The sequence below is a fragment of the Rhynchophorus ferrugineus genome, unplaced genomic scaffold, assembly GCF_030347505.1.
Source record: "Rhynchophorus ferrugineus isolate W39M unplaced genomic scaffold, kcgeb_rfMv2 rfM3, whole genome shotgun sequence".
In the NCBI taxonomy this organism is placed as follows: Eukaryota; Metazoa; Arthropoda; class Insecta; order Coleoptera; family Curculionidae; genus Rhynchophorus; species Rhynchophorus ferrugineus.
Genome location: NW_027472582.1, coordinates 26731066 through 26756298, shown reverse-complemented (window position 1 = coordinate 26756298; position 25233 = coordinate 26731066). Strand labels below are relative to the sequence as shown.

General features: G+C 30.9%; 2 protein-coding genes across 5 annotated transcripts in view; one reads left to right on the top strand and one right to left on the bottom strand.

Annotated features, from left to right (window-relative positions):
- The window catches only part of LOC143192946 (neuroligin-4, Y-linked), a 226240-nt gene that overhangs the window by 157602 nt on the left and 43405 nt on the right, over positions 1-25233 (bottom strand). The window lies entirely within an intron of this gene.
- On the top strand, positions 12796-17250 carry LOC143192949 (uncharacterized). Its single transcript, XM_076398806.1, has 3 exons — positions 12796-13473; positions 13792-14287; positions 14377-17250. The coding sequence occupies exons 1-3, from the start codon at positions 12973-12975 to the stop codon at positions 15240-15242; spliced, it is 1863 nt and encodes a 620-aa protein (XP_076254921.1). The 5' UTR covers positions 12796-12972; the 3' UTR covers positions 15243-17250.

The following is a 25233-nucleotide window of genomic DNA, read 5'->3' as shown; positions in this document are numbered from 1 at the left end:
GTCTGATATATCAATATTTTTGGTCCGATATCTCTCGATATATTTTTCAAGGAAGTATCGATGGTTGTAAATGAGAATGTGGAGTTTTCGAAGGAGAATATCGAATTTTTGTTTGGGCCTTCTTTACTTGAGACTATTAATCTAAATTTGTAGGAAAATGGACATTTTACAAGCAATAACGCGATGAAGTTACTTTATAGTATGTCGAACCACTGGCAAAACGTAGATAGAAAAGAACCTATACGTCTGGTCGTATTCACCAGATAATCCTCCCGTCAACTATAATTTGTTACACAAAATCTGATGAACAACACTCTTATGCCTATTTGAGTTAAGAGGTTTGTTAACTCCAAAGCAGCATATATTTTATTAATTTATTTCAAAGAGATTCTTATAACAATTTATGTAGTAGTGTACAAATTTTTTTAAACTTATATAAAAAGAATAGTGCCTAAGTACTAATAAGCTTTATTGATTTATATATCTTGGAACATTTGCCAATGACACAGTTATCATGGCAAAAGATGTATATCTATCTAACGCTGTAGAAAAAGTACAAGTAGCGATCAAAAAAAAATTAAAAATGGATCAGAGACTGGAAAATTCAGCTTAATAGCTCCAAATATGTCCATGTTACACTTGCGTTGAGGCTAAATAACAAAAACCAAATTACATCACTTGACAGATGCTCAATTCCTGAAGCAGAATCTGTCAGATACCTCGGAATATATCTCAATGGTAGGTTAAACTGAAAACATCATATTAGACAAAAAGCAGAGCAAAGTCAAGTAACCATACTGGTTGGTAGGAAGATAATCTCAAATTGATCTAAAATCAAAGAAATTGGTTTATCAGTCAATCAAGCCAATTTGGAACTATGGAATGCAAATATAGGATTGCACTAAGACATCAAACCAACTAGTAATCCAACGCACCCAAACAAAGTTCTAGTATTAATTAGCAATCCTTATAGGATAGGATTACACGATGACCTCGAAATCAAGCAGATACACAAAGTGATCCAAGACTTCGCCATGAAGAATATGAAATAAAGTTACTAAATTACAGCAATGTGGAAGCAATACAGCTGCTGGTCAATACTCAGGAAACCAGAAGATTGAAGCGAATTAAAACACACGAAGTTGTTTATTATACATATGATGATTAATATATACTGATGTATTAATCCCGTACTCGCTTGAGTATTAATGCAAGTAAAACACTGTTATAGTAATAAATTAGTTGTAAATTAAGATTGTACTAAGTGTATCTAATGTAACATGTAATGAATAAAAGAATATATAATACAATTCTAAACTCAATCTCACTCAAGCTGCTATTATCGAAGTTAGAAAATCGTATACAGATTTCTAGAAATTTTAATTAACTACCTTCGAAATAATTGACATTCCCAATAATATATTTAGCAAATAATCTTTTACAATGTACTCTCTGATTGAAGATATACTGCTGAATCGGTTGATAAGTTTGAAATGGTTCCCTTCTTTTGTACAGAGGGCCATTTACCTTCTTCATTATCATCTTCTTTTCTAATTTAATTGCTGCCAGTAGACTTATTTTTAATTTATTTTATTCTTCTAAAATGTCTTTATTTCTAAAACGTTTCTTCTTCTACGTTTTTTAAAATGTTTTACCAAAATAAGATGTGCCAAGGATACAATTTCTTTTTTCTACAGCAATATATGCAGGATGAACCTGATGATGGAAAAATTTTGGATACCATTGTAGCCTCATTCTAGATATTTATATCACTATGCCACCGGAGCTAAAAATGGTATGATATCCCGATATGCCGACCAAACCAAATCATTATTAACTGGCAAAATTTGTATTATTTAATAAACATTCATTTACATGGTTTTCCAGATTCTTTAATTTCTTGTGCTCCCCTCTACATCGCCATTAAACTTAATTATTCAGACCATCAATATGGATTTGCATAGCTGCACCCTTCTTTCTTTAAAAATGTATTTGGGGATTATATTTCAGTCACGCACGACTTCCATTAAAATCTTATAGACCCACCTTCTCAGATATTATTTTCCCAGTATTTTACGTAACCATACGTCTCCAATTTCGGAAATTATTTATCGTTAGCAGAGGGGGTTATTTTACATGAAATTCAAATTCAAAATACGTATTTGTGTATTTGAAATAATACAAATATATTTGGCGTTTTTTCTCTACTTCCCCCAATATAGGAAAACAAAACTTATTTGAACGGAAATAACTACGATCATAATACATCAATTAAAAATGTATTCACAAATATCATCATCACTTACACTCTTTACAGTTTTACAGTACTCTTTAAATTACTATAAACCGAACATTAAACGGCCATTTAATTTCAAAACAAAACATTGTTAACAGCAAACTTAAAGCAGACTACATACCAACAGGAAATGGATCAGGTAACCGATAACGAATAGGCTTCATTAGTTTATCAATTCAATTATTTCTATTATTAAGTAAACCCATTATTCATACGTGTTAATAATTTAAGTAGAAGCACTTTTTATCCAGAGGGAAACGTTGTTTCAACAGGATACTTTACTCCAGAACCATCTCCGGATTTGGCGCGTACGCACTCTCCTGTATAGAATAAACCATAGAAAAGAATAAACTATATTGTCTTTTTTTCGAGTCGATCGGTAGAGTCGATCAAGATAAAACAACAACAAAATCTAGGATATTTATAATTTGTCTTATATTAACAATTCTATAGTAATAATAATTAAATTGTTGTGTTGCATAAACATTAGAGAAGGAGGGTACGTGCAGAATGTAAGGTTATCTTTTAAAAGTTATAAAAACCAAACAGCATCAATTTGATTTATGGTGGGAATACCAAATTTATAAGGCATCATTTTCAGCGACATCGAATAAGTATCAACATATGCCAAAATTTAATGATATAGAGAACAAAGAAGAAAATGATTCTTGTTGTGTTGGAAGTAGTCAAGTCAATAATGAGATCTGTCAAGAATAGTAGCCAAAATTGTAGTAACTGGTAATAATTAGATATTTAACATATTTTAAGCATAATATATTTTAGTAATGATTTTTATTTTATTTTAGAGGTAAGATGAAACTAGAATTTGTTGAGAGTGAAAGTCGAAAATCCAGAGAAGGACAAATTAGACAGCATTTTGCTAAGATGTAACAATAGTGTACAGTGAAATGAACAAGTGAAACAAGCGAGTGAAACACTACAATGAAATAATTAAATTTGCTAACAGAAGTAAACTTGGATCAAACAAAACAAAATATAGAACTATGAATGACACACTAATGATCTAACGACAAGGAAAATAAAATGCATTAAAATATAAGAGTATAGATAAATAAATTATTGTTTTGTAAATATTATGATTATTGACTAAGATTTCTTTCAGGTTAAAAGTATGATAATCCATTCATTTTTAGCCTATTAAATGTACAATATATTAATCGAAAGCTCAAGGTAGACAATTCATAAATGGGGTTTGTGGATCAAGAATAGTAGCGATCATAGTTGATTATATTTGAAGATTTCCAAGAAAAGGAATTATAAAACTCACCAACTTAATCAATACAGCATTCAGATTAAAATATGTCCCAGGCATTTGGAGGATCGCGGAAATTAGAAAAAACCTGGGAAGTCATCAAACGAAATAAGAGCCTATAGACCTATATCACTACTGCCAGTAATATCTAAGGATTTTGAAAAACTCCTCTTGAAAAGAATAAAACCGATCATAGGCAGAAAAAACCTAACACCAACACACCAGTTTGGGTTTATTAACAAGCACTCAACGATTGACCAGGTCCACAGAATAACAGATGGTATTGAAAAGCCTACGAAAGTAAAAAGTATGCTCAGCTATATTCTTAGATGTAGCATAAGCCTTTAAGAGGGTTTGGCATGAAAGCCTTGTTCATAAACTACAGAAAATGTTACCAACACAACAAACTGAACTATTAAAATCATACTGTATGTTTAGAGTCAAACAAGAAGAAGCTTACTCTAGAATAAAAGAAGCTAAAGCAGGTGCACCATAAGGAAGTGTACTGGGCCCGATGCTTTATCTAATCTACACATGTGATATACCACAAATGGAAAATATTACGATGACTACATTTGCTGATGATACTGCGATTATAGCTGTCGGAGACAATAGTGAAGAAGCCTGACGAAAACTACAACAGGCAAGTGACAATATAAATAATTGGACACAAGCTTGGACAATAAGTATTAATGAAAAATCTGTACAGGTCCAGTTCACCTATAAACAGACAGCACAAGCACCAATAACATTAAATAATACTATCATTACATATAGCAACAACGCTAAATATCTCGGAATGAATCTAGATGCAAAACTTCGCTGGAAGGAATATATAAAGAAGAAAAGAAAAAACTGGAATTGAAATATAGGAAAATGTACCGGCTAATTAGAGGAAAATCGCAATGATCAGTACATAATAAATTGCGATTATATAAGTAAATATTGAAACCTATATGGATATACGGAGTTCAATTATGGGAATGTTCCGCAAAGAGTAACATAAATAAAATACAAATTTTTCAGAACAAAGTCCTGAGGACCTAAATACTACAAGACTGATTACCTACATCGAGACCTTCAGATACCCACAGTCAGTCAAGAAATCAAGAGAATTGCAAGATGGCATGAGGAAAGACTCCATTCTCATGAGAATATTGAAATATTGAAGCTTTTGGATACCATCAGAACAGGACATAGACTCAGAAGAATCAAACCATCTGATCTTGTGTAGTGTTGTGTAGTGAGGTGCGTGTAATAAAAAATACAGCTGTGACATATATAAACATTATTTTACCAGAGACTGAGATAGGGTCGATGGATCCTCTTACTTATATACCTAGATTTAAATTATCATAAAGACAAATTGTAGGTTAGACGGTAACGACTAGTAACAATGTTATAATTAAATAATAAAAATATATATATTTGGGGATTTTTAGGAGAATTTCACTTCTTTCATATGTAGTGGTAGCGTTTTCATTTAGTTTTAACTATATTGGCTCGGTTTGATATAAACGATTTTGCAATTTTTTATGATAATTTAAATATGGTAATATATTAACAATATAAATTATTTTATATTAATATATAAATTTATGGTATAAAAATAGAAATGCATATAGAAATTATTTTTATTATTTTATTTTATTCAATAATTTAAATAAAATGTGTTATTTCAAAAAATATTCAATGTTTATTTCTCTCCTTATATATAGATTCTTAGAAAATTATTTATCACTTTTGGGTATATTTATTTATAAAAAAAAATGATAATATGACTATGTGTAATATGACGTTGTTATAAAAATGGAATGGCTGGACATAAATTAATTATATTTTTATTATTTCGTTTTGTTCAAATTTTTTTAAATGAAATGTGTTATTTCTATAATTTTACCATTTTATTTACCGCCTGAACCTATTTACCTGCTATAAGCGCATGCGCGAATTTCGGAGATAATTCCAGAGTAGCGCATCCTTATTTCAACGACTTGATATGCTGCTCACACAACTTTCGTAGATCCAACGGGATCCAGTTGGAGCAAGCGGGGCAGTTCAAGTACTTGGAATCAATAATACGGGAGAAAAAGTGGCATCTACCGCAAAAATAATAAGCCCAATAGACCAAGTTGCAGTAGGTTTTAGATTCTCTAATATGGTGTGTGTAGAAGAGAAGAGTTATTAATTTAGGTAAGATTTTTTTAGGTGGAAAACACAGCCAACAGCTCAGGAAAAAAGATGGATCAAGATCATAAAAAACGATTAGAAAAGTAGGAAATTGACATTGTCTGAGGCAACAATTACGACAGATCGCCAACTATGGCGGACTTTACTGAAGAATATTCTAAGTATTACGGAACAAAGAGTTTGAGAACTACACACTCTCCCTGAAAGGTGATGGATTGATAATCACGATGATAATGAAAAGCATTTTTTTGGTTGAGTAGGAAGGGTTATCTGTTAAATATTAAAAGACATTTTAAACATAAACTTGTAGCAATTACTGTATTATTTATTTAGAATTACCCAGTAATTATATTAAATAAACATATTAAATATTCATTTTATTTTAGATATACTATACCAGCATCACATCTACACCAGTACGTTATCAACTTTTCATTGTTCACTATCATTCGATTCAAAATTGCTCGATTTATTTTCGCTCAGATTCGGATATAAAAATTCAGCTCATTAAATTATTCAATACCAATTCATGTGGAACCAATTATCAAATTACTTTTGGTATGCATTATTATGTAAATAGTTCTAAACTCTTTTATGGTTGATGTTTACTTTTCTTATAACTTATTTATCAATATTTCAAATAATCTCACAGATTTTTTCAGGACTAGGTCCATCTTAATGAACAAATTTTTGACAGTCAAAACAATCATTGCCATAAACAGCACTCAAATTCTGATGAACTTGTACTACATTTTATCTTTTCAAAAAAGTGAAAAAGCGAAATATGGTAATAATTATATTTTGAAACCTATATTATATCCGCTCAATGAGTGTTACTGGAGTTTTAAGTCTTGAAATCAATCTCCACTGCAAACCGACATTTTTTTTCCATTTCAATATTTATCTGAATAAAATATTTAGTATTAATTCATTTTCGGTCTATTATTTCTTTTCGTTTTGATTTTACATAGTTTAAAATTGCTGGTTTATAATCTAACAAGAATTATTAAATATTTATACGTAAATAAATTTCAATTAGTATACTTATACTTAAAAATAAATATTGCGAATCTAACATTTTGCAATTACTGGTATCAGAGATATTATCAGGTGACATGTTGGCTTAACGTTCAATTAAGACCATACAGAGCAGGAACTGAAAACCAATTTACTTGCAAATTAAACTAAAATACTGTATCTATTAGTATCAATTTCGTGTTCACCGTCAGAACTACATATCGCTTAAGCTAAAGACCTTCGTTAGAGTAAACGTCGACTTATGGGATATATATGGATGTGTTGCATCCTGTAATAACCTTAAATGCAGGCAAAGTCTAATTACATGCCTTTCGGTGCTGTCTGCACCATTACTGCCAATATATCGTGATTCATGATATTATACATGGGATATAGTCAAACATTAACGAGATTTATTTATTACTCCATTGCAACAGGTCTCCATACATCATGTGCTTGGAAATATTATTGAAGTATTGGTGTTGGAAATTACATCAAAATATGTAACATGAAATATATAATATTTTAAGTTACCAACAGCGAACTGACGAGCATTATGCGAAGCTACAGATATTCTAAATTTATAACAAAATAACACGTGGGCTGAAAAGTCCCGAACCTAGTACATATATGGCCCCAGGTTTATTGCATTCGCCGCTTTTTCAGTTAGTACTAACCTTTCAAAAACAGCTGCTAAAATTTTATCATATTCTACTCAGAAGTTTGTGAGTTATTGTGCTAAGAGTGCCACTACTTTTGTTATTTTCTTTTTTTATTATTTAATTATTGCACTGTTACTAGCCATTTCCGACCAACCTACAAGTTGTTTTTATGATAACCTAAATCTAGGTATATAACTAGGAGGACCCATCGGTCCTATGACCTTGAGGCATGTCGAATTTTACATTGTGCAATAACGGTCTACAACAGACCCAGATATATAATTCCTGGCAACCCCGAAACGTTTATCTAGGACATTATTGAAGGGTACTTTGGATCATTCGGTATCTGACCAGCGTTGTCCAAGCGTCGTCTACAGGTAAACTCAGCGCCGATTCTTTTATCACTTGTATTTTCAACATTTTATTTTATATCGTCAATAAATAACGGTCACATAATGTAAACACCACTGTTTCATTTCATCTTACATCTATTCACCGAGCCATATAATTTACTCTCACTTCCAATCACTACGGAATGAAAACGATCGTCATCAATAACTAGTGAACCTTGTCTAAAGCACCCGATAGAACAACAATCGGCCGGAGGTTATGGCCTGGGTATTTTGGGATATGCGTGATACCCCGACTATCTTGAGCTGGGAAATACAATCAGCAGTTAATATTATATAGCGTTATTGGAGCGTTTGAAAGCTAAAATTGCCAAAAACGACCGCATATGGTAAAGAAAATAATTTTGTTTTACCAACACAACCACAATCAAAACAATGGCAAAACTGCATGATTGAAATTCGAAATGGTCCCACATCCACCCTATTCGCCAGATTTAGTTCCCAGCGAATACTGGCTGTACGCATACTTCAAAAAATGCTCCCGATAAGAAATTTCGCTCGAATGATCAGGTTATCGCGGAAACTGAGGCCTATTTAGAAGCAAAAGATAAATCGTTCTACAAAAGTGGTATTGAAATGTTAGACTGGCGTTAGAATGATTTTGTTGCTCTTGATGAAGATTACGTTGATGAATAACGCCAGTTTTGAACAATAAAAAAACAACGCGTTTCCTTCGCTCCCGGGACTTTTTAGCCCATGTGTTATATAATTTATATTAAATGTAGAAGATGACACTAGATATTGAAGTTAACTGCTAGTAATTGGATTTGTTACTAGTTTCCCACTGTTACTTGCTATCTAAAACTCTCTGGTTTTGAACTTCTTGGATTACAATAAGAAGTTTTGCTTATATATCATCCTGTTAACAAGACAGAAATGAATTAATATATCTTTAAAATGTAGGTTTTGTTCAAAATATATCACAAACTAATTGTATGCCGCATTAAACTTAAATCTTTATAAATTTAATCAAATAAAGCTAAACAATACGGTCATGGTTACAACTCTGGATTTAGACTCAGAAAATTTACTATGAAAGGGAAAGACGAGTTAAAGCTTAATTGTTAGAAAAAAGGCCTTAATATATAATTAAAAATACTATTAACCGTCCGGTCACTGACCAAACTTTCATCATTCGTTCAATTACCGGGTACCTGGGTATCCACGTATAGCGTGGCAGATGTGCAAGTCATTAGTGTACCGAATAAAAAAAATGTTCTCTGCAAACTAGCTATGTGGCATATGAAATAGCTATAGGGACACAGATTATAGTCCTCATAGAAATAACAATAGTGGAATGCCAATCGATATTTAGGTACCTGAGATGTCCCTTTCCCCTTCTCATGTCGTACGAAAAGAAAAAAACGTTTCAGTTGAAATTCTACAAGCATAGTGAAAAGGCTATAAAATATACACTGAAAGTGAAAAGAAAATACACAAAATTAATATTAATTATTAATATTGTTAATATATTAAAATATAATATAATAATAATATATTAATAAAAAATTGTGTTTAATCTAAATACAATGGCTGATTCATCGAGTTTTAAAGGGTAAGGAGAGATTTAAATGTTTTATTTTCAAGCATAACTGACAATTAACGAGCAACTTTATCCATACCGAGGCCGAACTAGATTCACTCAGTATATTCCGTCAAAGCCAGCTAAATATGGAAATAAAGTATGGTGGATATGTGATGCTGAAAATTCGTATCCACATACTGGTGGCACCGTATAGAGGATGCGGTAGAAATATTACAATGGAAAATTTATTTATTATACTTTCACTGGCAAAATTTTTACTATCTTGGAACTTGACAATTGTTGACACCTTGAAGAAAAATAAAGCATACATTCCACCAGCACTGGCTGTATCAAAAACGCGAGAAGAACTGTGTTTGGCTTTCATGAAAAAATTACCCTATGTAGTTATGTGCCAAAAAAAACAAGGTAATAATTATGCCATCATAATGCATCATTAAGCTAAAATTAGTGATAGTGCATAAAAACCGAAATTATTGAACTTTATAACTGGTCTATAGCTGGAGTAGACACAATGGATAAAATGCTTGGTAGATACACTACAAAAAGATTAACTCAAAGGTGGCCTCTAGTATTTTTTTATTGCCTGCCTTGCATCATATACTCTGGATTAGGAGAATAATAAAATGATTGTTAAAAAATCATATGAACGACGATTATTTTATCGGCAATTGGGCAGAAAGCTATGTACTCTATGAAAGTGGCGATTGAATCTCTTCTTGGTCGAGCTATCAATCCGAATGCGCATCAGCGAACATCATCTGTATCATTAACTCCTTAGGCGCAGCTCGATTCAACTGAGAGGAAAAAGATTACTGGTGTATGCTATGAATGTCTCCAAAGTGAATTTAAAAAACGTCGCAAAACTAGAAAAATATGTTCGGTATGTGAGAACCCTATTTGTGACGCACAATGTATTACAACAACGACAAGTGAAGGATGTACGAAATAATTTAATGTACTTCAATTTTTATATGGCACTGTATCATAATAAATAAAATAAAGTAAATAAATAAATAATAAAAGAATGGAAAACGATATTAATAAAATAAAATAAAACGGAGTTATGTATTTCTTACTTACTATTTTTGTTATTGTTTATAATAAGAATTATTGTTTAAATAAAAAAAATACAAACCATATTTTCTATTATCAATTTAAAAGTCAAACTAACTAAATACTTTAATAAGCAGTCTCTGAAATGTGTATAAACCTGTCGTTCGTATATATTAATCTTAGTGGGTACCCAGGTACCTGGATATCGAACGGGCGGGGTATCAAGTTTGATAGATAATAACTTTTATTAATTAATTGATTGTTAAAAAATTTGACGAAAAATGGGTGTCAAATTACTTCAGTGTTTGGGATCCAGACGGCCAAACTTAAATAATTAATAATTAAATTTAATAATTAAAATTGGGAGGTCAATTCCTACTAAATAAATTTTCTAAGCTTTTGGAATTATTGTGATCGGTTTATTTATGTATACATCTTTTTAAATAATTTTATATAACCGAACAAAAAACTAATTTGTCTTATAAGAAATGAATTACTAACTTTATAGAAAATTCTTTCAATAAACGCTCTATGCATTTCTGAGGTTTCTTTTTCCATTGTGAGAAACACCTCCAGATGTTTTCAACTGTGACATAATTGAGTGCCCTTTATATAAAAAATACAGGCTACATTAGCCTACTAACTGACGATAACTAGTTGAGCAATTGTTTCATGGAAGTTATTACTAACTGCATAGGAATTTACTAAGAGAATTTTCCAGTACGTCTATTAATGATTGGTATTTTTCTATCACTTCCGTAACTGGAGCTTAGGAAGAGTTAACGTTATTTGTTAACTCGTAATTAGTGACAATTCAGCTTATAAGATAAAGTTTCGATAATTTCGAAACATAGGGTATACCAAATACCGATACACTTGGTAAGACCTACAGATCAAAACTTCGTCATCTTAAAGCTCCAATCCACTTATTTGTATATTGGGAAAGCATGATACATACATGATGATACGGTTTGACGTGTAGTGTGATTTCAAAATAAAGCAGTAGTATTTTTTACTTGGAAATTTTCCAAATTTAATACTAGCTATAGTTACTGCACATGCTTATCTAGTTTGGTAGTTCAGAAACAGTATGCTCAATAACTGTTATGTTTGTACCTGTTTATATCTTGTTGTATCCTTAGATACATATATAATTATCTCAATCACTTTAGTAACATTAAAATATACCAAAGGACATTATCATTACAAATCTATATCATTTTTCATTTTCATGCTAAGCCCGCTCATATATAGGGGTGTGGGAAAATAAAATATTTGACATATACACAATATTTAAAAATTCTTGACGACTAGATTCGGATGGTGTCTGAATAGTTTTTAATGGAATGGTCTTCCATTTCTTATTGTATCATTTCTTATTGAATCTTCTACTCGAAACAGTGCTACTCAAGTAACCGGTGAGCTCTTCGCTTTTGCCGCTTATGTATTGTTGACATTTTGTTGCTATAACCTTAGAACCCTATCGGTGCGCCACTTACAGGTTCCAATGGTGAATCTGAATCATCCCGGGACTCGCTCAAATACGCAAACATTTTAATTAAAATCGGTCCAGCGATTTAGGAGGCCTTTGATAACTTACACACACACACACACACGCAGAAAAATATATATGATATATATGAAGATAATAAATTAAATATTTTTTGGTTAACCATTACACAAAACTAAATAACGTCCTATTTGTTAAATTGTTCACATTTATATAACAGGGGCTATAATAGACTTGCATGGAACGCATTTAGATATTTGTATTTTAATATAGCTAATAATATCTATGTTGAGTCATCTAACTCGGCAAAGTGGAAAGCTATGTTTCTGGACCTATTATTGTAACTAGAGTAAATCTCACAATGGGGGCTGTTTATAGATCGACCCATTTATAAACATCGCTGATACATCTTTTATAATTTTATAATCGAAAGGTATATCTTATATATAAAAATGAATCGCAAAATATGTTCCTAAGCGCATAACTCAACAACGCCTGGACCAATTTGGCCAAATCTTTTTTTAAAATGTTCGTTGAAGTTCAGGGATGGTTTTTACGGCGAGAAAAATTAGAATTATTGCTGGAAAAACCCTAAAAATAGCCCTTTTTGTTTGAATTTGTTTCGTGTATCAGTTGACAATTCATCTGTCATCTGTCAAAAGTCATCTGTAACAGACAACTTTTTTTTTTAAATTTGATATGACTTGAACTCAAATCCTTTTAAGCCGTACAAATTGTTTTATTTATTTAAATTTTAAATTAAATTTTTTATTTGTTTAAAATTTAATTCAAATTTTAAATAAATAAAACAATTTGTACGGCTTAAAAGGATTTGAGTTCAAGTCATATCAAATTTAAAAAAAAAAGTTGTCTGTTACAGATGACTTTTGACAGATGACAGATGAATTGTCAAGTGATACACGAAACAAATTCGTATATCGTGTTTTGTGCAGAGTGTTTAGTTAGTTAGTGTTTGTTTAGTTCGTGATTAGTGAAAAAATAATTTATATTTGATATGCCTCCTATAAGACGAAGCAATTTAGGTAGAAGAACCAGAAATGCTATACACCAAGCTAATTACCGATCTAATCGTACTGCACAAGAACGTGACGACGGAAATGAACGTGAAAGAATTCGGATATCACAAACGCGTGAAGCGCGAGCGCGACATTCAACTAATAATCGCGCAAGTTTGAATCCAGCTGCTTTCAGTTACGATGTGTCAATTGACTACAGTAACTACCAATGTGTTGTTATTGGTTCTATGAACTTGGTTTGCTCACACTGTAAGGCATTAAAATACAAAAACGAAGCCAATGGATTGTGTTGCGCAAATGGTAAAGTGAAATTGATACAATTGGATCCACCACCAGAACCATTGTACTCATTGGTTTCAGGAATAGGAACAGATTCTATACACTTTTTGACACATATCCAACAATATAACAATTGCTTTCAAATGACTTCATTTGGGGCAACAAATGCAGTTCGGGAAAATTTTATGCCAACTTTCAAGGTATGTATTATAGCAGTTACTCATAATTATTTTAGCGAACAAAATTTTCTGTCACCAAAGTTAAGATGTGTTACTAATCTTCAATTTCTTAATCATTACGAAATATATCACTTAGTCATCATATTATATGGTGATTCAGTTTCAGTGACACTTTTATTATATTTTATATTTGATAGATATTAGTTAAAACTAAATATATACTTTTTAAGATCAAATATTATTTAAGTTTGAAAACTAAACTATTTAAGTTGAAATTGAAATATTATCATTGACAATCCATTAATTTAGACCACACCATAATATTTTTTTTATTTACAGATACAAGGGCAAATATATCACAGAGCAGGTTCACTGTTACCAGTGTCAGATAGCGACAACAAATTCCTGCAAATTTATTTTATGGGCAATTCACCACAAGAAATTGATCTGCGTTGTGCACATAACAATTTAGTAAAAAGGTCTATTGTAGAACAATTACAAACTTTATTTCATCAACACAATCAATTGATTATATTGTTTAAAACTGCCCTGGATCTGATGCCATCCGATAATCACAAAATTGTAATCAGAGCTGATAAAACACCTGCAGGTCAACATACAAGACGTTTTAATGCACCAACTATTGATGAAGTTGCTATCGTTGTAGTTGGAGAAAACTTGGAATCCCGTGATATTGTTTTACATCGTCGGAATTTTCAATTACAACCTATAAAGGAAACACACCGCTCATATGATGCACTGCAATATCCCATTATATTTTGGCAAGGTGAAGATGGCTACGATTTATCAATAAAAATGATAAATCCCATTACAGGTAACTAAAATATTAGTTTAGCTATGGCGATAATATCTCAGTCACTATATTATGTATTTGAATGTTATTAAAACAAAATCTGTTTACAGGTTCTGAAACCAACAAAAAAGTCAGTTCAATGAACTATTATTCATACCGCCTAATGATTCGGGAAAATGCAGATAATCACATATTGAAATGTCGGCGATTATATCACAAATATGTTGATGACATGTATGTTAAAATTGAAACGGAGAGATTAACATTCATCAGGTTGAATCAAACCAAACTCCGATCTGAAGAGTATATTCACCTTCGAGATGCGATTAATACTGATGGAAATGCACAGAATGTCGGTCGGATGACTATTCTTCCAGCAACATACATCGGAAGCCCTCGGCATATGCACGAATATGCTCAAGATGCCATGTCGTATGTTCGTCATTATGGTACAGCAGATTTGTTCATCACATTTACATGCAATCCGCAATGGATACAAATTAAGCAGGAGTTATTACCTGGGAAATCATCCATTGATCGTCATGATATTACAGCCAGAGTCTTTAGACAAAAGTTGAAATCTTTAATGAATTTCATCGTAAAACATAATGTGTTTGGTGAGACACGCTGCTGGATGTATTCTGTGGAGTGGCAGAAACGAGGATTGCCACATGCACACATTTTGATTTGGTTGGTTGAAAAGATAAGGCCAAATGAAGTTGATGCAGTGATATCAGCTGAAATCCCTAATGTACAAGTAGATCCTGGATTGCATGAGGTAGTTATCAAAAACATGATACATGGTCCCTGTGGAACTCTTAATCAAAATTCACCGTGTATGATGGATGGTAAATGTTCAAAACGATATCCACGGACATTAATATCGGAAACAATTACTGGTAATGACGGTTATCCATTGTATCGTCGCAGATCGACAGCAGACAATGGAAAATCAACAATTGTCAAATTAAATTAACAAGATATTGAAATAGATAATCGTTGGATTGTTTCATATTCACCCATTTTATCAAAGACATTCAAAGCACACATCAACGTTGAATCTTGCCATTCAGTGAAATCGATTAAATACATTTGCAAATATGTAACCAAAGGGAGTGATATGGCTGTGATTGGAATTGGTGCAGAGAATTCTAATGATGAAGTTACCCAATACCAAATGGGCCGCTATGTCAGTAGTAATGAAGCAGTTTGGCGAATATTTTCTTTTCCTATTCATGAGAGACACCCTTCTGTTGTTCACTTAGCTGTGCATTTAGAAAATGGACAAAGAGTGTATTTTACAGCACAGAACGCAGTACAAAGAGCTGCTCAGCCACCATCTACTACATTAACCAGTTTTTTTGAGACATGCCAAAACGATGATTTCGCACAAACATTGCTATATTCTGAAATGCCAAAATATTATACCTGGAATCAATCCTCAAGGAGATTTATACGACGGAAACAAGGAAAACCAGTTCCAGGATATACAGATGTATATTCCACCGATGCGATTGGCCGGATTTATTCAGTACATCCAAGCAATGATGAATGTTTTTATTTACGACTGCTATTAGTCAATGTACGTGGCCCAACATCATTCCAACCGTTACGAACTGTTGATGGTGAATTGTGTGGATCCTACAGAGAAGCCTGTCAACGTTTGCAATTGCTTGAAAATGACGCTCATTGGGATCAAACTCTCAATGACGCTGTAATATCATCACACACTCATCAAATACGAACATTGTTTTCTATAATCATATCTACATGCTTCCCATCAAACCCAATTGATTTGTGGATGAAGTACAAAGATTATATGTGTGATGATATTTTGTATCAAATACGGAATAGAATGGGAAATCCAAATATACAAATCAGTGAAGAAATTTACAATGAAGCATTGATTTCAATTGAGGACATGTGCTTGATAATGTCAAACAAACTATTAATTCAATTAGGCCTGACCGCGCCCAATCGTCCAATGCATGACGCTTTTAACCAAGAGTTGCATCGAGAAAGACTGTATGATCTCAACGCTTTGAAAGAATAAATTCAAACAAATCTTCCACTGTTAAATGAACAACAGAAGTATGTATTTGAAACTCTTATGAAAGTAACAAATGATGAAACTGGAGGGATTTATTTCTTAGATGCACCTGGTGGTACAGGAAAAACTTTTTTTATTTCATTAATATTAGCAACAATTCGCTCACAAAATAAAATTGCACTTGCACTCGCTTCGTCGGGAATCGCAGCAACTTTGCTTGAAGGTGGTCGAACAGCCCATTCAGCACTAAAATTGCCATTAAATATGCAAAGCAATGAAACTCCAACCTGCAACGTTTCGAAGAACTCTGCAATGGCAAAGGTTTTGCAGCAATGTAAATTGATTGTTTGGGATGAATGCACGATGGCACATAAAAAATCTTTGGAGGCTTTAGACAGAACCTTAAAAGATCTACGTAGCAATAATAACCGATTTGGTGGTGCAATGATTTTATTAGCAGGAGATTTTCGTCAAACATTGCCAGTGATTCCACGATCAACGCCAGCTGATGAACTCAATGCATGTCTAAAGTCCTCCAATTTGTGGAAACATGTTAAAGTACTTCATTTAAGCAAGAATATGCGTGTCGAGTTGCAAAATGACCAATCTGGAAACATATTTTCTAAACAACTCATTGACATTGGTAATGGCAAATTTCCTATAGACATGTTGACGGCTTGCTTTTGCTATGACTATAAACAAGTCCCAGGGGCAATCATTAAGTGTTTGTGGTATTAATCTAGAAAACCCATGTTTCTCACATGGTCAATTGTATGTTGCCTGTTCCCGTGTTGGAAAACCATCAGATTTGTTTATCTATGCGCCAGGTAATCAAACAAAAAACATCGTATACCACAAAGCAATATAATGATAATAATAATAATAATAATTATGATTCACATGATTAACAATAAAGCGATTACTTACTTTTCAATCCTTATATATGTTTTATTTAATTATTTTTTATTCACAACGCCCTATCACCAGGGTGATGGTTCTGTTCAGGAGAATTTTTTAAAATACGTAGGCACAAAAACTGCCACATTACAAATCTTTTTGACAGGACGAAGTCTGTCGGGTCAGCTAGTTTTAAATACAAATCCAAACACACTAAATCAAATGTACCTGTATAAAACTTATAATGGGTATTATCAATATAATCCAAATATCCATTTTAAATAGTCATTAGAATATACTAAAATATTTTACTAAATTATATCTAACGTGACCTTTATTTCGAAATTATTAACTGTGAAATATTGTACAATATAAACCGACAATTATTTAATTGAATAATCAATTAGAACATATATTACTTTATATGTTAGTAATAACCCAATGAACCCAATGTACTATTCGTTTCCAATTTGGAGATTTTTACATCGTTCTGGTAGTTTTAGTTAATGATAGTTTTGGTTGTTTATAGTTAGCTGTAAAGAAATAAAAACAATTTCAAAGTATATGGAATAATGACTGTAAATTTTTTATAGTCTATAGTGGATGGTATGGTATAATAATATTATCTTATTGTGTATATCCACAGGAATGCTATATAAGGTAATATAAATCATTTCACAAATTTACGAGATTCAAATACTGTTAAGTTGTCAAATGCAACTACTATACAAATATATATTTACATGTAATTTTACTAAACAGATTAATATATAAAGGAAAATTCCCGTATTAAACCTGTTTTGTATTTAATTTTAATTATTTTAAATAAAAAATATATTTCGATAATTTAAACAAGTGTAGCTTAAGCTAATTTATGTTAGTAATATTATCAGACCGAACGTGTTTGAAAACCAAATCTTTATAAAAAACCAAGCCAAATCAAGCTTTATATAACATTTAAGCCTTTGTGAAAAAACGCCACTTTTTATAAGGACATGCCGGAATTTATTGTGGAAAATTTGATGAATGGTTTATTTTTGCATAGCAATATGTTTTCCAATAATACAGAAAGGGTCTTAAATATATATGTTTGGCTATTCCGTTTCGTGCCCTCACTATTATAATATATTTTTAGCACAATATGGTGGGACTGTCTATTTTTTAGATTATTTGGACCGCTCAAATAATTTCGGATGTATGAATAATAAACATGGTATGAATAAAGGAAGTTTTATTGGGGTGTCGGTCACAAAAAACTACTTATTCTAATTTATATTGTATTAATGTAATGTTGCTTCAATACAACATAATTTTCAGATTGTTATTTATTAGAAGATATATTGTGCTCATTGGTGTTACTAATCGATTAGTGCTTATTACTTTGGAAACTTAATTGTTTCCTTAAGAATTATAGACACACCAGCTGTGTTGACATATCACAACCACTGTTAGTTCTGATAAATTGAATTCAGTCATTTTCTCATTTCATTTGTTCATTGAAGAACATAACTGGACTTTGCTTTCATTTTATGATTATCGCCATTTTAGTTTCTGTACTGTCAGCATCTTCCTTTCCAACATCATATTTCTCTGTACCAACAAACATTTTATTTATAATATTTTTAAAGTTTTTCTGAAGATCTTTGTTATAAATGTATTTTTATTTTTATTTCTTGATTTATTTTTTAGAAGAATATTGCCATCAATTTTTCATACTGAAGACTGGGTGTCCAATCGACTGCGCCTTTTTGTCGTAACTAATAAAATAACTATTTCAAGAACTTCTCACTAATTTTTGTCAAATAGCTTTTAATTAAATCTAATTTCTATTCAATAAATTATTGATAAATTTAAATTAATACACCATTGAATATTATAACAAAAGTATCATAAGTAAGATTTTTTGCAGAACTACAGAACATTCAAACAATATATTCAGTGTAAATTACCCTTCTTTACTTTTGCCTTGCAAATATTAATATGGAATAATAAATAAAGTAATACATTTTTGTATACTAAAACAAGGAACACATAATTTACTTTTTATAATTTAGAAATGTATTTACAATAATTAAAATAACTATTCAATCTTCAAAACTTAAGTCTATAAAATAATCAAAATAATTGGTACAAACTTAAATCTTATAAGTTAATAAAATGTCATATAATCTTATTATGTTAATTGTTAAACACCTTAATATTTATCAACGCTTTTAAATGTATATAAGTTTAGTGTTAATAATTCAAGAGTTATTATATTATTATATGTTATATTTGTCCTATAAGTTCCATCAATGCAAATTATATAGTTAGTTTAATTTTTTTGCATATTTTCTTTACTTCGTTTATATATTCATACAGTCCTTATGTATTATCCACATTTCTCACGTAAAATGCATATTGAAAAATGAATAAAAACTGCAGGCTGATTAAAATAATAATTTTCTTGCCTAAATTTTAAAATAAAATTGCATCATTCTTATTTATTTCACTCTTCCATATCACCCTTGCAGATAGCCTATCCTTAATTTTCCTACTGTTGCTTTCATGTATCTACTGCTATTCTACTTTGTCTTATACCCCACGTGGGATTTAACAATTCGCCAACAAATGATGAATTCTATGAAGCTGTTTTATAATTGTTAATATTCTTTGCAACATTTGTTTTAACTCTTGATACACAAATTAACGTATTTATTACCTGCAATATTTGGGTAGCGTTTTATTAAAAAATTGATAATTGAAGTTAAAGCCTCTAAAATTTACAGAAAAATCTTAATAACCTTTAGAATGATCTCCATTAAAATATGTGTCTCCAAAACCATATAAATTATTATCAATCCTTAAGCAAGATAGAAAACTATTTTCCACTCTAAACAAATTAAATCAAAAGCAGATTTCATCTAATATCTAAAATGTCTTGTAGGCAAAGAAGCACAACAGACTATACGTGTTATTCGCGAAATTTGTTAATCTATATTGGGATAAAATTTTCACATATGTCGGGTTTTTCTTTCACAGTTCTATATACCTTCTGATAAAGGGATCACTTTAATGTTTTCTCTGCAAAATATATAAAATATAACTTTACGTTACCATTAATAATTGAAATAGAAAACAAAAACAGAAAAAGAAATAACCAATAGGGATACACAAGATAACAATATTTAAAATTAAATAACTTCGTTTAATAATGTATTAACAACTCACTTTTCGTTTTAATATTGTTTTAAAAGTAAAAAATAAATACTTACTTAATGTTAACAAACACTAACCTTTATGTTATTTAAGATCTTAAAAAAACCTTTTCATTATTATATAAACCTACCGAACCTACACTGTTGTTGTCTACAGCTTACTTCTTAAACTATTTGCGATACCTGCAATTAAAATAATTGTATTCAACATACTTAAGCATAATATTTGGTAAATATTAGCTTTATTATGACTTTTTTCCAATTTTTATTTTAACCATTTCTATTACAGTGACTATTAGAGCGAATTATAAAAAAACAATGTAGATCATAACTTAACATTAAAATATCAATATAAACTTTAACCAAATGTTATTATTATTCCTATTTTTAAGATACAAAATAATATGAATCACCCTCCTACAATCTGACACTATGAGTATATTAGTTAGAGTCTATAATTAATTTTATGTATTGTTATTGGTATTTTCAATACCGCTCGAATAAATAATAAAAACATAATCTTAAATTATGTAATAAATATTTTGTGGATATTGATTTATAATAATATATATTTGTAAATATAAACGACAGATGAGTTTTGACAACTAGCCAACAAGAAATCCCACGTAATTTTGCTCATCTGGTTTATTAACATATTTTATCTATTAATATGTTGGCAAGTCGACATTATCCTAAATATATTGTACACCTATTCAACTTTTGTAAGACATATATTATATGTTAGCAATTATTGTAGGTTTCATAATAACTGATATATATTATATAAATAAAAGCCACGAATTATATATCTAATTGTTTGTTTAAGTTCTTCCAGTTTATATTTGTGGGGAACTGTTAAAATCCTGAAGGAATAACCATTTCAAATACTCCACTAAAAAGGCTAGTAATATAAACTTTGTAGTTTTTTGACCAGAAAGAAATTATAAAGATTCAGAGTACTTCAGAATTTCTAAAATAAGATAATATTATAGAACTTATCGGGAGTGCTTAAGTTAACATGTCAGTGTCAGAATTTGTTTGATTATATTGGTTCCAAAAATGTTGATGTTACAGATGGTCTTGCTAGTTTGGCCAACAAATAGTTATAAACGCCAATGAAACAATTTATACTCTGCTTATACAGATTATCTCATATTAGATATTATAAAAAAAATGGATACCAAAAGAATCTTCATATCAGAAAAGTGATCGAGTAGAACGGTACAGTTGTGAAGGATGATCTAGAGAATAATATTTATATGAATATAAATTCAAGATGTGTATTAAATTAATATTATTAAATAAAGATATTTCTTTTCCTGTAAAGCATATACTGGTTAGGTATATTTCTAAAACACTCGTTTATTAATTCTGAATAAATCGCCTTTATACTAGATACTACACCCTATGCTTTCCAATCTACTACTACACATATCCACCTAATCTTATTATTTTTTAATTTGTTGCACAAAGACAGAAAGATGCCAAATTAAAGCAAAATATCGATAAAACTTTGCTTTGTTTAGTAAAGTTTTAACAAGTAACTATAAAGGACATGTTCAGCAAAGTCTGTTCAAGAAAAACGAAGCTAGTTTAGATAAATAAAATGTGTAACGACATAAAATTTAATAAAGCTGTATCGTGGATGTTACAAAGTTTGCTTTAAATATTTTGTTAATTAAATTAAGCTTTGGTTATATAGATGAGTGCAAATTTATCTTTTAAACAATTATATTTTATAATAAATTATTTTATAACACACCTAGTATGTGTAATATTTCATACAAAAAACTCTAATACTGTTTTTTTTTTGTTAAAATCTATACATTATAAAGTTGAAAATAAAAGAAATGTTTTTAGTTTACTGTGATTATTTATATGCCATTTCAAATATTGGTAGTAAGTGCTCTATTTGTAGAATTGTACTTTTGCTCAAGAGGTGATAAGAATAGAGGCTAACCATATTAGGTGTACAGTGAGACTAGAAGATCTGATTGCATCTTTAAAATAGAGTTCGAAATATTTAGAAGGGAATTTTTTTTATAATTTTCTGGATCAATGCTGTGTACTGCGAACTTACAAAAATCCTGTTAATAATAAATAATTTTTTATTAATCAATAAAATATTGTTTTTCTTCTATATTTTAAAGTCTCCTTTTACCAACTCGGGGGGTTTATCTGGACTGGATCTACAGTTTAACGGGAACCTCGGTCCTCGGCATTAAGCCTACCGACAGAAGACATCTGGTCTTACGCAGCTTGGTTACTGGCGTGACTGGGATCATTTTCCTTGTCGGATTTTGTACTCTTGCCTAGGACAATCACAAATATTAAACCATCACAAACATAAACTTACGACCATGTTCGAGCAGGATTCAAACCAGCGACTATCGCAACAGTAGGTAGACAGTCCTGTCGCCCTTACCACAGCGCCAACCAGGCCGGCGTACAATATTGTTGACTTATTTATCCTCAAGTTATTTGAAATGTGTATCTATTTTCAACGCATATATCCTTTTCCTGTTAATAATTATTAGTATCCGACTTGGATTAAAAGGAACCGCAATATATAAAGAACAATAAATTTCCGATACGGAAGAGTATAGGATAAATAAATGTGATTAAACTAGAGCGAAGAATAGCGGCAACCAGATTGATTGATCCATTAGCACCTGATTGTTTCACTTCTTTTCTCACTGCTTTTAACTCGATTAAATCAAATAAATATAATTTCTACATCTAATGATTATTAGAACATAGACCGGCCATATCTATTTATAAAGATATGTATAGATTTTATTTGTTTTGTTTTCTATGATTAGGATTTTTCAATATTTAATCACAATTTAATTAGCTCAATAAAAATTAGTATCAGTTTAATTATTATTTGAAGTTCTAGAAATTATATCTTTGATACAATCTATAACTAATTAATACTTTTAAATATGCATCTACCAGCATCAACCACTCAGAATACATAACTTCCTACTGCAGAACTGTTGTTGTCATAATTATTTCCATATTAATATAAATGTTTTGTCGGACTTTCAGAAGTTAATATGACGAGACCGAGGTCACAACTAATATAAAAAAAGAAACCGTATTTATAATACATATTATCGATAAAGTCAATAATTTCTACCTATCTATGTCTGTCCATATTGATTTTCTATTTCTATATGTTATCTGTCATCAAACATCTTAAAAACTTTTGGTAATATTGCTCCATAAAAAATCAACCGTCGGTTTTGGTTTCAACGATTGAAAAATGATGATTTGTATACTGACGGTCAAGAATGGCCTGGGGGAATAAAACATTTAGAAGACAAATATTGCAAAATGTATTAGACGAATAGCTTGATGAATCTTTCAAGGTCTTATCTTATTTAATAATACAATTATTTTCAGATGCTTGTGGTGTGCAGGCCGACTTGCCAACGTAAAAGTTGTACAAAATTATACCAAAAAAATATACCAACTCCTAACCGCTGAGGAGTTGTTGAAATTTTAGGGTTTCCTTCGATTTCCCCGGATTCCACCATCAGATCCTGACTTCGTTTCAATGGGACCACTTCGAAATAGCACCCTTCCGAATAAAAAAATATTGAAAATCGGTCCATTTGAAGGAGAAATTGGTGAACATAGATAAAAAATATACAGTCCAATATAACACTTCCTTCTTTTTTTAAGTCAGTTAAAAATGGTCCACTGTACTTAGTCAAAAAACCACAATATATTCAAGAAATTGTGAGTAAGTTTGCAAAATGATTTATATATAATATATATTGGTATATAATATTAAGGATGCCATATATTAATAACTTTTATTTAATTTTTGTAATAGTATTTCAAAATATATACATGAATATTAACTATTAACCCGTTCATTACTAGCATGTGCGGTAAAGTCGCGTTATCATTTTTATTCCGCGCCATCTTGGGTATATGATGTTTAGCTCTATTTTCTGTTGACCACTGCGTTGTGTAACTGTGCAAATTTTATTATGAATAAACATACGCCAGAAGAACGAGTAGAAATAGTGACAATATTTACTGAAACAAATCGCATTATTGCCACTCAGCGGAAATTGCATCAAAAATATCCTATTCGTTAAGTGCGTGCCTCATAAAAACCACAATTTATGCGAATTTTGGACAGTACGGTCCAACAGCAGACAAGCCTAGTTCTGGAAGACAACGGTTTCCAGACACATCAATTCGGAGGCGTGGTTTCCAGTTACAAATTTCCGCACGCAGTTTAAGGCGAATTTTGAAAACTGACTTGTCTATGTAAATTCTGTCTCTCTAAAATTTATCCAAAAATTGCTTCAGAGAGATTATCAGGATAATGATCCAAATCTGAAACAGAAGAGTCGGTGTTGGGGAACACAGAATCCTCAGTTAATTCATTAAACATCATTGCACCCACTAAAAACAATTGTATAGTGTGGTCATGGTCATACTGGAAATATCATTGGTCTCTATTTTTTAGAAAATAACCAAGGTTTTGCAGTTACTGTTACTGCTGAATGGTACCAAGACATGATTCAACAATTCGATTATTGAATGACGTTTGTCCACGAAGACTAATTTTGCGAATGGGCAATTTAGCATGGCCAGACAGATCTCGGGATTTAACAGCTCCAGACTTTTTCTTATGGGATTTTTCAAAATTAAAGGCTTATATTAAGAAGCCCCAAACGAGTCAACATCTTAAAGTTAATATTCGTCACGAAATTGAAGTAATTTAGCCGCAGACGAAATGAAAAATGCCTTAGAAAAAGACGTTAAAAAAAAGACCAAATAAATTTTTATGAAAGCCA